Source organism: Astatotilapia calliptera, chromosome 17 (assembly GCF_964374335.1).
Source record: "Astatotilapia calliptera chromosome 17, fAstCal68.1, whole genome shotgun sequence".
Lineage (NCBI taxonomy): Eukaryota > Metazoa > Chordata > Actinopteri > Cichliformes > Cichlidae > Astatotilapia > Astatotilapia calliptera.
In genome coordinates, this window is record NC_137438.1 from 26795377 (window position 1) to 26806839 (window position 11463).

Sequence of the window (11463 nt, forward strand, 5' to 3'; positions counted from 1 at the left end):
TCAGATCCTAAAGTTTTTGCTTAATTAAGCGCTGATCTTCTGCATTAATCCCGGACTAGACTGAACCAGTTTCTTGTCTAAATGATTTATTAAAAAAAAAGACGTTTGTCAGCTCTCTGTAGCAGAATTCTTCAAATTGTTGCAAGTGCACTGAAAAAGAAAAACGTTAACCTAAGACTTCCTTTTCAGGGTAAAAATATGGCTTTTGTTTGCCTGTCTGTCTACTGGATTATAAAAGTCACACAAACTGATGGAAAAGTCCAGGTCACTATATTTACTGTAAACCTGGGTCATTTAGTCTTGGGCTTAGAGGGGCGATCGTGGCTCAAGAGTTGGGTGTTTGTCTTGTAATTGGAAGGTTGCCGGTTCGAGCCCCGGCTCAGACAGTCTCGGTCATTGTGTCCTTGGGCAAGACACTTCGCCTACTGGTGATGGCCAGAGGGGCCGATGGCACGATATGGCAGCCTCGCCTCTGTCAGTCTGCCCCAGGGCAGCTGTGGCTACAACTGTAGCTTGCCTTCACCAGTGAATGAATAGTGGTATTGTAAAGCACTTTGAGGGGTCCCAAAAAGCGCTATATAAATGCAATCCATTATTAACTGCAATCTTTGATTAGTTCTCGCATATCGAATTTTGGCTTAACTACACAATAGAACCACAACTGCAGTCTCTGAGTTCCTTTCTATTAATCATTCCTAAAGACATAACTCGATTCCTTATTTACTCTGTGTAGAAAGTAATTTGTTATATTACTTACTTGCTGTAGTTTGAGTTACACCCCAGTATCAGCTGTCATGTACATGCAAGAGCAAAGATCCACCTTGTAAAAAGAAGGAAATACAAAAAATCCTTCTTTTATCATTTATATTTCTTTCATACATTCTTATATAGTTCTATACTGTGTATTGTGTATTTTGTTGTACAGTTATTTTATTCTCAACTTTAATTTATATATTTTATCTTATTCTTTCCCAGTTAAATTTACCCTTCATTCTAATTTGTGTTGCACAGTTATTTCATTTTTAACTTTAATTTTTATATTTTATTCCTTCCTAGTTAAATATACCCTTTTTAATTTTTCATATTTATTTCCTATCTTATTCATAGCCTTTTCCTTTTTTTTCTTTAGATCACGAGCAGTTGTCTAAGCATTTCACTGCATATCGTACTGTGTATGACTGTGTACGTGACAAATAAAATTTGAATTTGAATTTGACATGATTCTTCCGATTCATTTAACTGGAGACAAACTGGTTGCATTTCAACCTGTATCTGAAAGTCTCGTACTTACAAAACAAGAAAAGAATCCAGCAAAGATGAGATACGCATCTGGCCCCTCATTTGATCCACCTACTGTTCACCGAAGCCTCATCAGAAATGGTCTCAGTGAAAGGGCAGCTGTATAAGGCTATTTTAAGGAAAGATGGAGAAAAGGCTGAGGTATGCCAAATTACAAATAAACTGCACTAAAAATCAGTGACAACAGGCCTGATTGAGTGATGAATGCAAATGTGAAATTTTTGTCTCAAATTTTTGGAACTGTTGTCAGGAGGTTAAGACTGAGGTTCAACAGTGAGTCTACAGCCATCTGTAAAACAGTGGAGGCTGTAATGGTTTAGGGCTGCATTTCAACCTGTTGGGGATCTTGTCAAAATTGATGGACTTATAATTGCAGAAAAATACTGTCAGATTTTGCAATATCATCTGGAAAGCATCTGATTGGCAACAGCTTAATGTTTCAGTATGGCAATAATCCCAATCTTACCTAGATAGAAAGGTCATGGATTCCCAGAGCCCGGGCTAAAACATTACTGAAACAGAGTGGGACCAACGAAAGATAGCCAACATCCAAAGAAGAGGTTTGAATGGCCTTCACAAAGCCTGGAGAACTATTCCCGAAGAATGAACAAGAAAGATTGTCTAAGAGAGTTCAGGCTGTGTTGAATAAAGGTGCTCATACCAAATATTGATTTTCAAACTCTGTTTTGCCTTATATACGGCATTTGCACGTGTGTTTGCACATGTTTTAATAAACTGATGTATCTATTCACATTTCACATCAAACTATAGAGAAAAATGAGGTGGCACAAGATTTTTGCACAGTACCAAGCCATTTATAAGCGTTAGACGGGCGAACTTAGCAAAGCTGCGCCAAGCTATTTGAGTGAAGCAGATTCGACACCTTAAAAAAAACGAGTTAAAAAGAAAAACAGTAAATTGTCTATTGCTTTCTGATTATTTCTGATTTTAAAGATTAAAACAGGTTGCCGCAAACTGACTCTTCTTCTGTATTCTTTTGTTTTGTTTAGAAATAAACGAATCTGCTTCCGGTTTCCGGTAGATTGGTAAACAATTGACGTCACTTCTGGTCCGTTCAGGCGGGCTGTTTGAGAGCTCGGGGGACCGACGTACCTCACGTTAAGCTTGTGTAACTAAAGTTTTATAGTTTACGGATAGTCCAGTTTACAGATAGTTCACGAAAAGTGACACTTTAACTTTGTTATTGTGTGGAGATCGAAAGCCTTCACGCAGCTGGAGGGAGTAGTAGTGTTGATTAGCCGTATCAATGCGGTTATTGTTAGCTGACTAAAAAGCGAGCTATGGACCGACCATCTAGGTAAGCTACTGCTTTTGTCGATGCCTGGGTAACCTAGATCTGGTGATGCTAAAAACTGTTTGTTTGTTGTTGTTTTTTAATTGTTGACACACAGGAAGACAAAGACTGTGAATTACTGTGAGACCAAGGACTTCGATGATGGTGAGTAAAATTGAAAATCTGTTATCCTGGCCCATTTGATCCACAGTGTGATAAAGAAATAGCAAAGCATAGCATATCATGTCATCATTTTATAATCTTACATAAAGCATTTACACAAGGACGTGTAGGTTCGTTCAAAAACGAAATTACACCGCTTTGAAATTAGTCTTTAGTATCAAAATGTGTGTAATATACTAAAGATATGACTGCTATTCTATATCAACAGAAAAATCGAGGCAAATTTACACAAGACAATTTAAAGTGCTTTACAGAGGATAGAAACAGAGAAACTGAATGTGAGGGTAGACGAGTTTAAATACCTGGGGTCAGTTTTCTAAAGCAAAGAGAGGTGAAGAAGAGAGTGCAGGTAGGGTGGAGTGGGTGGAGACGAGTGGCTGAAGGGTAGCAGCAAGAGTGAAAGGGAAGGTTTGCGAGATGCAAGTATGGTTTTGACAGGAGTTGGAGTTGATGATGCTCAGATTTTTGTTGGAGTTACAAGGATGGATACAATTAGAAATGAGTACATTGGAGGGACAGCTCAGGTTGAGGGTATGGAGACAAGATTGAGATGGTTTAGAAATGTGAAGGGAGGGGGTGGGGGCCACAGAGACGATTCGTGGATGTAGTGAAGGCAGACATGCAAGAGGGTTGGTGTGACAGAGGAGGATGCTGGGAATAGTGTGAGATGGGTCGGATCTGCTGTGGAGACCCTTAAAGGGAGCGACTGAAAGTAGAACTGCATACAAATTTAGATAAATAAATTAAAACTTTATGCAAGTTTTAATGACTTGCTTTATGATATATATTATTGATAAGCACAGAAATATTAACATCTTTATGACGGATCTGTTGGACGTTTTACTGTGATCTTTACATTTTGTTTACTATACATTGTATAAACTATAACAGCTATGCAGATGACACACAAATATATATCACAATGTCACCAGGAGACCGAGGCCCTGTACAGGCTCTTGGAAATGCATTGAGGAAATTAATGACTGGTTGTGCCACAATTTTCTCCAGCTAAACAAAAACAAAACTGAAGTAATAGTCTTTGGCGCCAAAGAAAAACGATTACAGGTCACCAGAGAACTTCAATCTATACACCTAAAAACCACCAACCAGAGAGAAATTTGGGTGTAGTGATGGATGCAGACCTAAACTTAGAAAAACACATTAAGACAATAACAAAGTCAGCTTACTATCACCTCAAGAATATATCAAGGATAAAAGATCTGATGTCTCAACAGGACCTGGAAAAACTAGTCCATGCATTCATCTTTAGTAGGCTTGATTACTGTAACAGCATCTTTACAGGTCTACCTAAAAAATCAGTCAGACAACTACAGCTCATTCAGAACTCTGACCAAAAAAGTGGACCACATCAGTCCAGCTCTGAGGTCTTTACACTGGCTGCCTGTCCGTCAGAGGATAGACTTTAAAGTTCTCATGCTGGTCTATAAAGCTCTGAATGGTTTATCACCAAAATACATCAGTGACCTCCTGACCCAGTATGAACCTAAATCCAGGTTGAAGACTCACCTGTTCTCAGCTGCATTTGAATAAAGCACCAAATCCGCACTATTTTACTTTTAAGCTTAAATTTCAAAACTTACATTTTAACTACTGATTTTATCTACTGTTCCCTTCTTCTTCTTCTTTTCCATTTTAAATCATCCTTTTTATTTGTTTTTTAATGTCTCTGTAAAGCACTTTGAATCACCTTGCTGTTGAATTGTGCTATATAAATAAACTTGCCTTGCCTTGCCTAGATGTCTCGTGTTAACTTGATAAATCGCAGTCACTGCAGTGGTGTGATCAGGAAAAAGACATTGCAACAAAAAACGTGTTATTAGATACTGTTGCTTTGCAGAAGACTCTTAAATTCCAGGAAACCTGTAGTACAGTAGGGTGCACATGTGTAATCCAAAGGACTCCCTTTCCAGTCTTAAAAATGGTATCTTTGTCCTCATTTTGTGATAGATGAGGATTTTGCCTGTGTGAAGGCCCCACCCAGCAAAAAGGTCAGGGAGGATGTGAAACAAGAACAGAAGAAATCATTAAGCAAGTCCTCCAGTCAAGAGGCCACCTCACAATTAAGCCAGAAGAACAGGTAGGTGGCGAGTTAATCTGACACTGGCTGTGACAATCAGGTAAGAGGGCTCATGAAACCTGCTGTGAATAAATGTTACCAGTTTTACTGCTGTTTAGTTTGTTTCCAGCAGAGGGCGCGCCACTTGTGTATATCCTGCAATATTGGGAAGTTTTGCTTCAGTCCGTTAGGCAGCTACAGGTTACCTATCTACCTGCAGGGGGCGGTGGTGCCACCACTCTGTGGGTTACTCTTGCTTGTGCTGCCCTTGGTTAATCCGCTATCTGCTAAGAATGAAGTTCTAAAGCACAAAAGAGCTGAAGTGAAGCTGAGCATTAAAAATAATCAAGTGTCCACTGCAGCCACTGTCTTTGCTTTTCATCTTGTACCTTTGCTTTTCTTTTTTTGCGTTCCTTTGTCGCTCCTTTCCCTGTTTTGGCCCACTTCTCAGCTCGTCAGCATTTGGTTGATACACACCTTGAGAAGCATGAAGTGGGCATGTATAGGAGTGCGTTTGCATTGGTTACTGTCAGTAGGCAAATATCTTTACAAACAGACACAAGCACAGTACCGTAAATGTATGATAATGGCTGCACAGGGAGAGTCTGTATTAATGTATTCGCGTATAAGAACTTTTTTTTTCATACCGGAGAGAGTTTAAAGATAGAGTTACAGGCAGCAATGTTGAGAACAGCATTTAAAGAGGATAGGTTTATGTAACGTTTTCATCGTAATCTGAGAGTGCTTCTGTGCTTCAAACAGCCTGTTTCAAACTAACCTGCACACCGACCAAATTCATAGTTTAACATAATTCATTTTGTGCGTCATTGTCTAATGCAGCCATTCCCAAGCTTACGATGGCCGCGGTCCATTTTGAAGCCCAAAAATGTTAAGCGGCCCACCCAAGCCTATGGTCATCACATGGCCCTGTGCAGTGTTTCCTTTTAGCTGATCCTCTGAAATTACAGCTGGTAACACTAGTATAGTTTTTGCTCACTAACAATGAACTATAAGATGCATTCAAGATCCAAAATGGGCCCAACATTTAAGAATAACGTAGTATTTAGGTCAGATTCTTGGCTTACCTGCACTACCTTCAAGGCCCACCAGGGGGCTGCAGGACACACTTTGAGAAACACTGGTCTTATGGTTTGAAATTCAATTCAATTCAGTTTTATTTATATAGCGCCAAATCACAACAACAGTCACCTCAAGGCGATTTATATTGTAAGGTAAAATACTAACAAGCTAATGTCCACATTTGCTTATTTTAATCTCAGTCATTGTGGCCCTAGCAATGACAATATTGCACCACATGATGATTAAAAGGATTAAACTCACAGATTTTTGGTCTTTTGTTGTAGGTGTAGATATGATATGTAAAGAAATACCAGTCCAAAAGTAAAGCTACTCGGGTCTAGCGCCAATGCATTAATAGATTTTCAAAATGGGTTCATATTTTGTTGAGATGAGTAGCTAAGCGCTGGAGATAAGCAGTGGAAATTATAACTTTGTTCAAAATTATGTGTTCATGTTGAGTTCATCACTGTTAGTTTAGATTGAGTAGGGGTGGGCGGTATAAATGGTATACGGTAGAAACGATATAAATTTGGCCAACAGTAGAGATTTTGACTATACCGCTCTACCGCGATAGCGCATGTTGGTGGTGTCATCAAGCTGCGCCTTTTTTGGTCGAAAGCATTGCAGCGGCTGCAAACAATATCATCTGCAAATTATGCCGAGCGATAGTAATAGCAAAGAGACGAAGCACTTTTGGAATATGGGGAAAGCCAAAAACTGCGCTTCCTCCACTTCTGTACCATTGATTCATTAATGCTGAATTCTCTCGCAGCTGCTCTGTTCCCATGTTGTTGCAGTATATGAATGACTAACTTCGTATTGTGGATCGATTATCTCAGTTGTTCTCCTGACTGAAGATTGCCGTGGGCACCTCACCCGTGCCAAAGCGCTCACAGGCGGAGGATAGTCCTCCCCCCGCTGCTATCAGGGCAGGAGATGTTCACACCTATGCGTCCAAACTGCAAATGAATCGCGCATGAGCGAAGCCGCTGCTCCCGCACTGACTGTAACGCAGTCAGTTCTTCTTTTACTGTTATGCAGTTTTGTGGATCACAAGGTTTAAAACTACTAATAAACACACACCCACACACACAAAGTAACTCCACCAGAGCGCCAATTTCGGGTCACTTTTGCTGGTCCAAGCCCGGATAAAGGAGCAGGGTTGGAATTGTGACATTAAAAAAACAATAATTCCTAAAAGAAATTTAATTTGTAGTTAATAAATTCTAAATGCATTTAGGACATTTTTTACTCACTTTCTCTTCCACAATGTTATTTCTCTCTCCAACAGCGTAGGTTGCAATTACATTAGCATGACCTATTATGCAAATTAGGCGATGACATCATTTAGCGACTTCTAGCGACTTTTCGGTCAGCCAATAGTGATTTTCCTTACTGAGGAGTTGGCAAAACTGCGTGAGGCTCCTGACTACGGCAGCCGTAATGCTCCAGCAATCCATCAAGCCATGTGCCTTCATACCTTACCAAAGTCGTACTAAAACATTTTTTGACAGATTTCTATGTGCCGTGTACTACATAAAATCGGTTCGAGGTCAGAATTCATACATAAGGCACACTGTCGATCTTTGAGAAAATTAAAGGATTTTAAGTGTGCCTTATAGTGTGTAAAATACGTTACACAGAAGAAAAGAATATATCGCGATATATATCGTTACCGCACATGCTTCAAATTATACCGTGATATGGATTTTAGGCCATATCGCCCAGCCCTAATTGAGAGGTGCACTGGGTGTGCAGTCAGCTTGAAAGTAAGCAGTCACTTTTAAAGAATATACTGCAGACTGCGTATAAATGTTTGGGTTGAAGCCTCGCTGTGATGCTTTAACTCATTAAGGTGGTTGAATAGTAAAGCCATTCAAAGTCACTGATAAAATGATGACTGGCTTATCAGTGGGGATAATCGCTAAATTAAAACAAAATGTTGATTATGCTGAGTTAAATAAAAAAATGTCACCAAAAAGTAGTCTTTTCTTTTACATTTTTATCAGTTGTATTCATTAGAAATGCTCAGAGGTGAAAATCTCTAACATGGCTTGAATCTTGATTCATTTGTGCAGAAAGCCACTGGACGAAAAGCTGTATGAGAGGGATCTCGAAGCAGCCATCACGCTCTCCATGCTCAATAATGCAGGTGAAGTGAAGGACCAGTCTCATGTCAGTAGAGGTATGATTTGTTCTTTAAAATGATCAATACATTTCATGTGATCAAAAGGATGTTGGCTTAATTTCTTGATAAATTTATCCAGGAGATGTCAAATTTCCAGTAGATGAAAACACAGATCCAGCTTCTCTGCTCCTGTCCAACTGCAGTGTGGATGGTGCAGTTATGGGTAAAGTCTAGCAGCTTTATTTATTTATGTAGTTGAAGATTTGATTTCCTTCCCTCTGTTTAATATCATTATGGGTTTTCTTCAGGTTTGGACAAAATCACATCAGAGAAAGGGTCGCCTGCCCCTGCCAGGCAGAGAAAGGCTGCCTACAAAGCTACTGAGGAGCTGAAAAACAAGGATGGTGATGATGATGATGACTATCAACCCAAACTGACACCAGGTTACTTTGCCATAACTTTTTAAGTAGTTGTATCCATTTTTCGTCTTTCTTTTTGTGTCTTTAAAGTAACAATAATGCTTTTGCAGATTCAGAAAGCGATGAAGATTTCAGTGAACCATCTGAGAGCGAAGATGACGAGTTCAAAGTAAAGAAAGCAAGCAAGACTAAAAAGAAAGAAAAAGCAACAAAGAGTGAAAAAAACAAACAGATTCTTGCTTCTAAAAAAGAAAAGCAACCATCAAAACCATCAAAGCCTAAATCGCAAGCAGCAGGTAAGCCCATGAGGATCATCAGCTTTTGTCTGCGAATCATAATTTCACATTTGAATGAGTGCTGTTCCTTCTCACAGCAGCTTCTACCTCAGTGACAACACCTCCAACGGCCAAACCTGCCTCTAAAAGACCTGCGTCATCCTCCACAGGCTGCACATCGAAGCATGCAGCCTCTCTGAGCCCAGCAGCCTCCCTGAGCCCAGCAGCGGGAAGAATGCCCAAGTGGAACCCACCAGGTGCTGAATGACTAAACAGCAGCACAGCTGGAACATGTTCCTGTAAAATTAACTCAATTGAACATATTTATCAATTTATTTCTGTTTTTTCCTCCCAGCTCAAATTGGAAAAAGTCCCTCCACGTCCCAGAGTCCAGCAGTGAAGTCTCCCGGTCAGGGTCTGCGGCTCGGGCTCTCCCGCCTCGTTCGAGTCAAACCTTTGCACCCTAGTGTTGCAAGCCACTGACTGAACTGACCTCAGAGGTCAGGTCATGTTGTGGTTTTTAAAGTTTTCAGTTATTTTTACGCAGAGACTTCTAAATATTAATTTCTCTTAGTGTGATACAAAATGCACAATACTGAGAGGGTCTTCACCTTGAAGCTGATGGAGCTTAAGGGTGTCCTCTTACCCCTGGATGCTGTTTGAGGTTAAATTCTGAAAGTGTGAGTTCATGTCTGAAGTGTCACTTTTCTTTTCTTTTCTTTTCTTTTTTTTTCGTTTTTTGGTCCTGAATTGTTACCTGACATGTTACCTCCACTCAAAGCACATTTTTTGTAAATCTTGTACATACATTTAAATAAACATATAAAAACAGGTTACATGCGTGTGCTATCTTTCCACACTTGTTAACTTTTTTTCTAAAACTGCACACATTTAGCCAAAAATGACTGACAGAGCGCCTCATAACCTTTTACATAATCCTCTAGAAATGCCTGTGCATCAGTCGTGCATCATTACAAGTTAGTACCACTGTATTATTTATGGCTACAGCAAGCTGGAATATCTTTTGAAAATCAATGTCATATATTTACGATAAACACTGCCTGCATTGTGATAAAAATGTTGTTTGTAATTCCTTAATTCCATTTGTAGTTATTTTGTTTCACTAGATGCATAAAAAGAAAGCACTTTATTGCTTTACAGGCTGCTGGATCAGCAAACTTCCAAAATCTCTTTTATAGAGGTGCTTACATTAATTAAGTGCAGCTTCTACTTTCCCTCTTACTTACTTTGAATAAATAAGAGTGTACTACTGTATGGTTTCACATGACTGTTGTTCCCAAACGGTGTATTTTATCCTCATCCTCTGCCATCCACTCACAAATGTGCTTGTTGATAATTGTCTGTGCACATGCATCATTGTTACAAAGGTCACCACAGAAAGAGCATAACTCTTCTGCTGCCAGCAAACTACTTACTAGTAGCATAAAAAGCAACACTTATCTCAAGGTTTAACCCTGAAACAAAGCACAGCACTATAGCTCTACTAATTGACCCAGGCCATTAAACTTTGGTGGCTGAGTGGAGCCTGGCTCCTTGGGGAAAATGAGTGGCAGCTGAGCTCAACAGCGAGGCAACACACACTCATACAATGTGCAGACCTGCTAGGGCCATAACAAACAGTCACGTGTCAGTGCCTCTGGGACTCTGAGAATTATGGCTGAAAAGTGAATACACAAAGGTGGATAAACTTAACACCTCCATAATCTACACACAGGATGCCTTTCCTAACCTTCCCTGTTCAATGTTTGCCAAATATATTAAGAAGTCTTTAACATCCAGTATACCAACCAAACAGAAGCAGTATTGGCTTAAGTTTGAATACCAGGAATTCAAAGGCACAGTTGTAATACTGCTATGACAACAATAATTTGTATTCTCTTGTGTGTGTGGCAGTTTTAACGATGAAAACTAAACCAAAAATAAAAAGAAGCAATGTGTCGATGAAGCTAGTCACGTGCACAAGTGTATGGACAAAATCTGCAGTGCAGTTAAAATGAATGAGAAAGCAGCCAATGATAATGAAATAAAAATATCCTTTTTTTCTTATTGGATGTGATATTTTTAGACATTGTTGGATAAATCATGGTCACACATAAAGAAATTGTAACTCCTTAGATTCCTAACTTGCTCCTGCTTGATTTTTTTTAACTCACTTATTAGCTGGCTTTTTGGTATTTTTTTCCTTATAACTTGCAGCAGCAAGCCAGAGGCATAACAGGATACGGGTGAAACACGACACGGATTACTCAAATCCTACCCCCTCTCCAAAATCTGACCCAGACCTGTGGAAGCTTGTTTTCACCACTGGAGAAAAAGGAAAGACATAAATTTTGCCATTTATGTGTCCAAATTTTAATTAGTAAGTTGAATTTTTTTGCTATAATAACCTGAAATTTCTAATTATTAATGACAATTTTTTTTGTTTTTTTCCTTTCAGTGGTGAAAATGGGCTGCCAAACAGACCAAACCCTAAATACTGACCTTTTCGATGTGTTTTTACTAAACAGGCTGGACTATAATGTTGCAGTGCCACAAGCAATTCAGTACTACTCTTTCAGCCCTGTTCCCCTTACCTGCAGAGTCCTCCTCTTTTTCTACCCTCCCAGGTAAGTGCAGTTAATAGTACACACCTGCACCTCAGGTGTAATGTAGACAGCAGAGTGGAGAATAATGCATGTCTCCAGCAC

General features: G+C 39.5%; 1 protein-coding gene across 2 annotated transcripts; it reads left to right on the forward strand.

Moving 5' to 3' along the window:
* Positions 1-2342: 2342 nt before the first annotated feature.
* On the forward strand, positions 2343-9591 carry rad51ap1 (RAD51 associated protein 1). Of its 2 annotated transcripts, none has more exons than XM_026147590.2 (9): positions 2343-2617; positions 2712-2758; positions 4745-4874; positions 8012-8118; positions 8201-8284; positions 8370-8504; positions 8591-8776; positions 8854-9012; positions 9111-9591. In XM_026147590.2, exons 1-9 carry the CDS (start codon positions 2601-2603, stop codon positions 9236-9238), a joined length of 993 nt encoding a protein of 330 aa, XP_026003375.2. In that variant the 5' UTR covers positions 2343-2600; the 3' UTR covers positions 9239-9591. The 2 variants fall into 2 exon arrangements, with proteins under 2 accessions (XP_026003375.2, XP_026003376.2); XM_026147591.2 differs by having other exon boundaries at positions 2345-2617; positions 8857-9012.
* Positions 9592-11463: the final 1872 nt, after the last annotated feature.

Excerpts from the sequence above, each read along its gene's own strand:
- rad51ap1 (XM_026147590.2), top strand. Across the intron at positions 2,759-4,744 it reads GACCAAGGACTTCGATGATG|ATGAGGATTTTGCCTGTGTG; the intron begins GTGAGTAAAATT and ends ATTTTGTGATAG. Across the intron at positions 8,777-8,853 it reads GCCTAAATCGCAAGCAGCAG|CAGCTTCTACCTCAGTGACA; the intron begins GTAAGCCCATGA and ends TCCTTCTCACAG.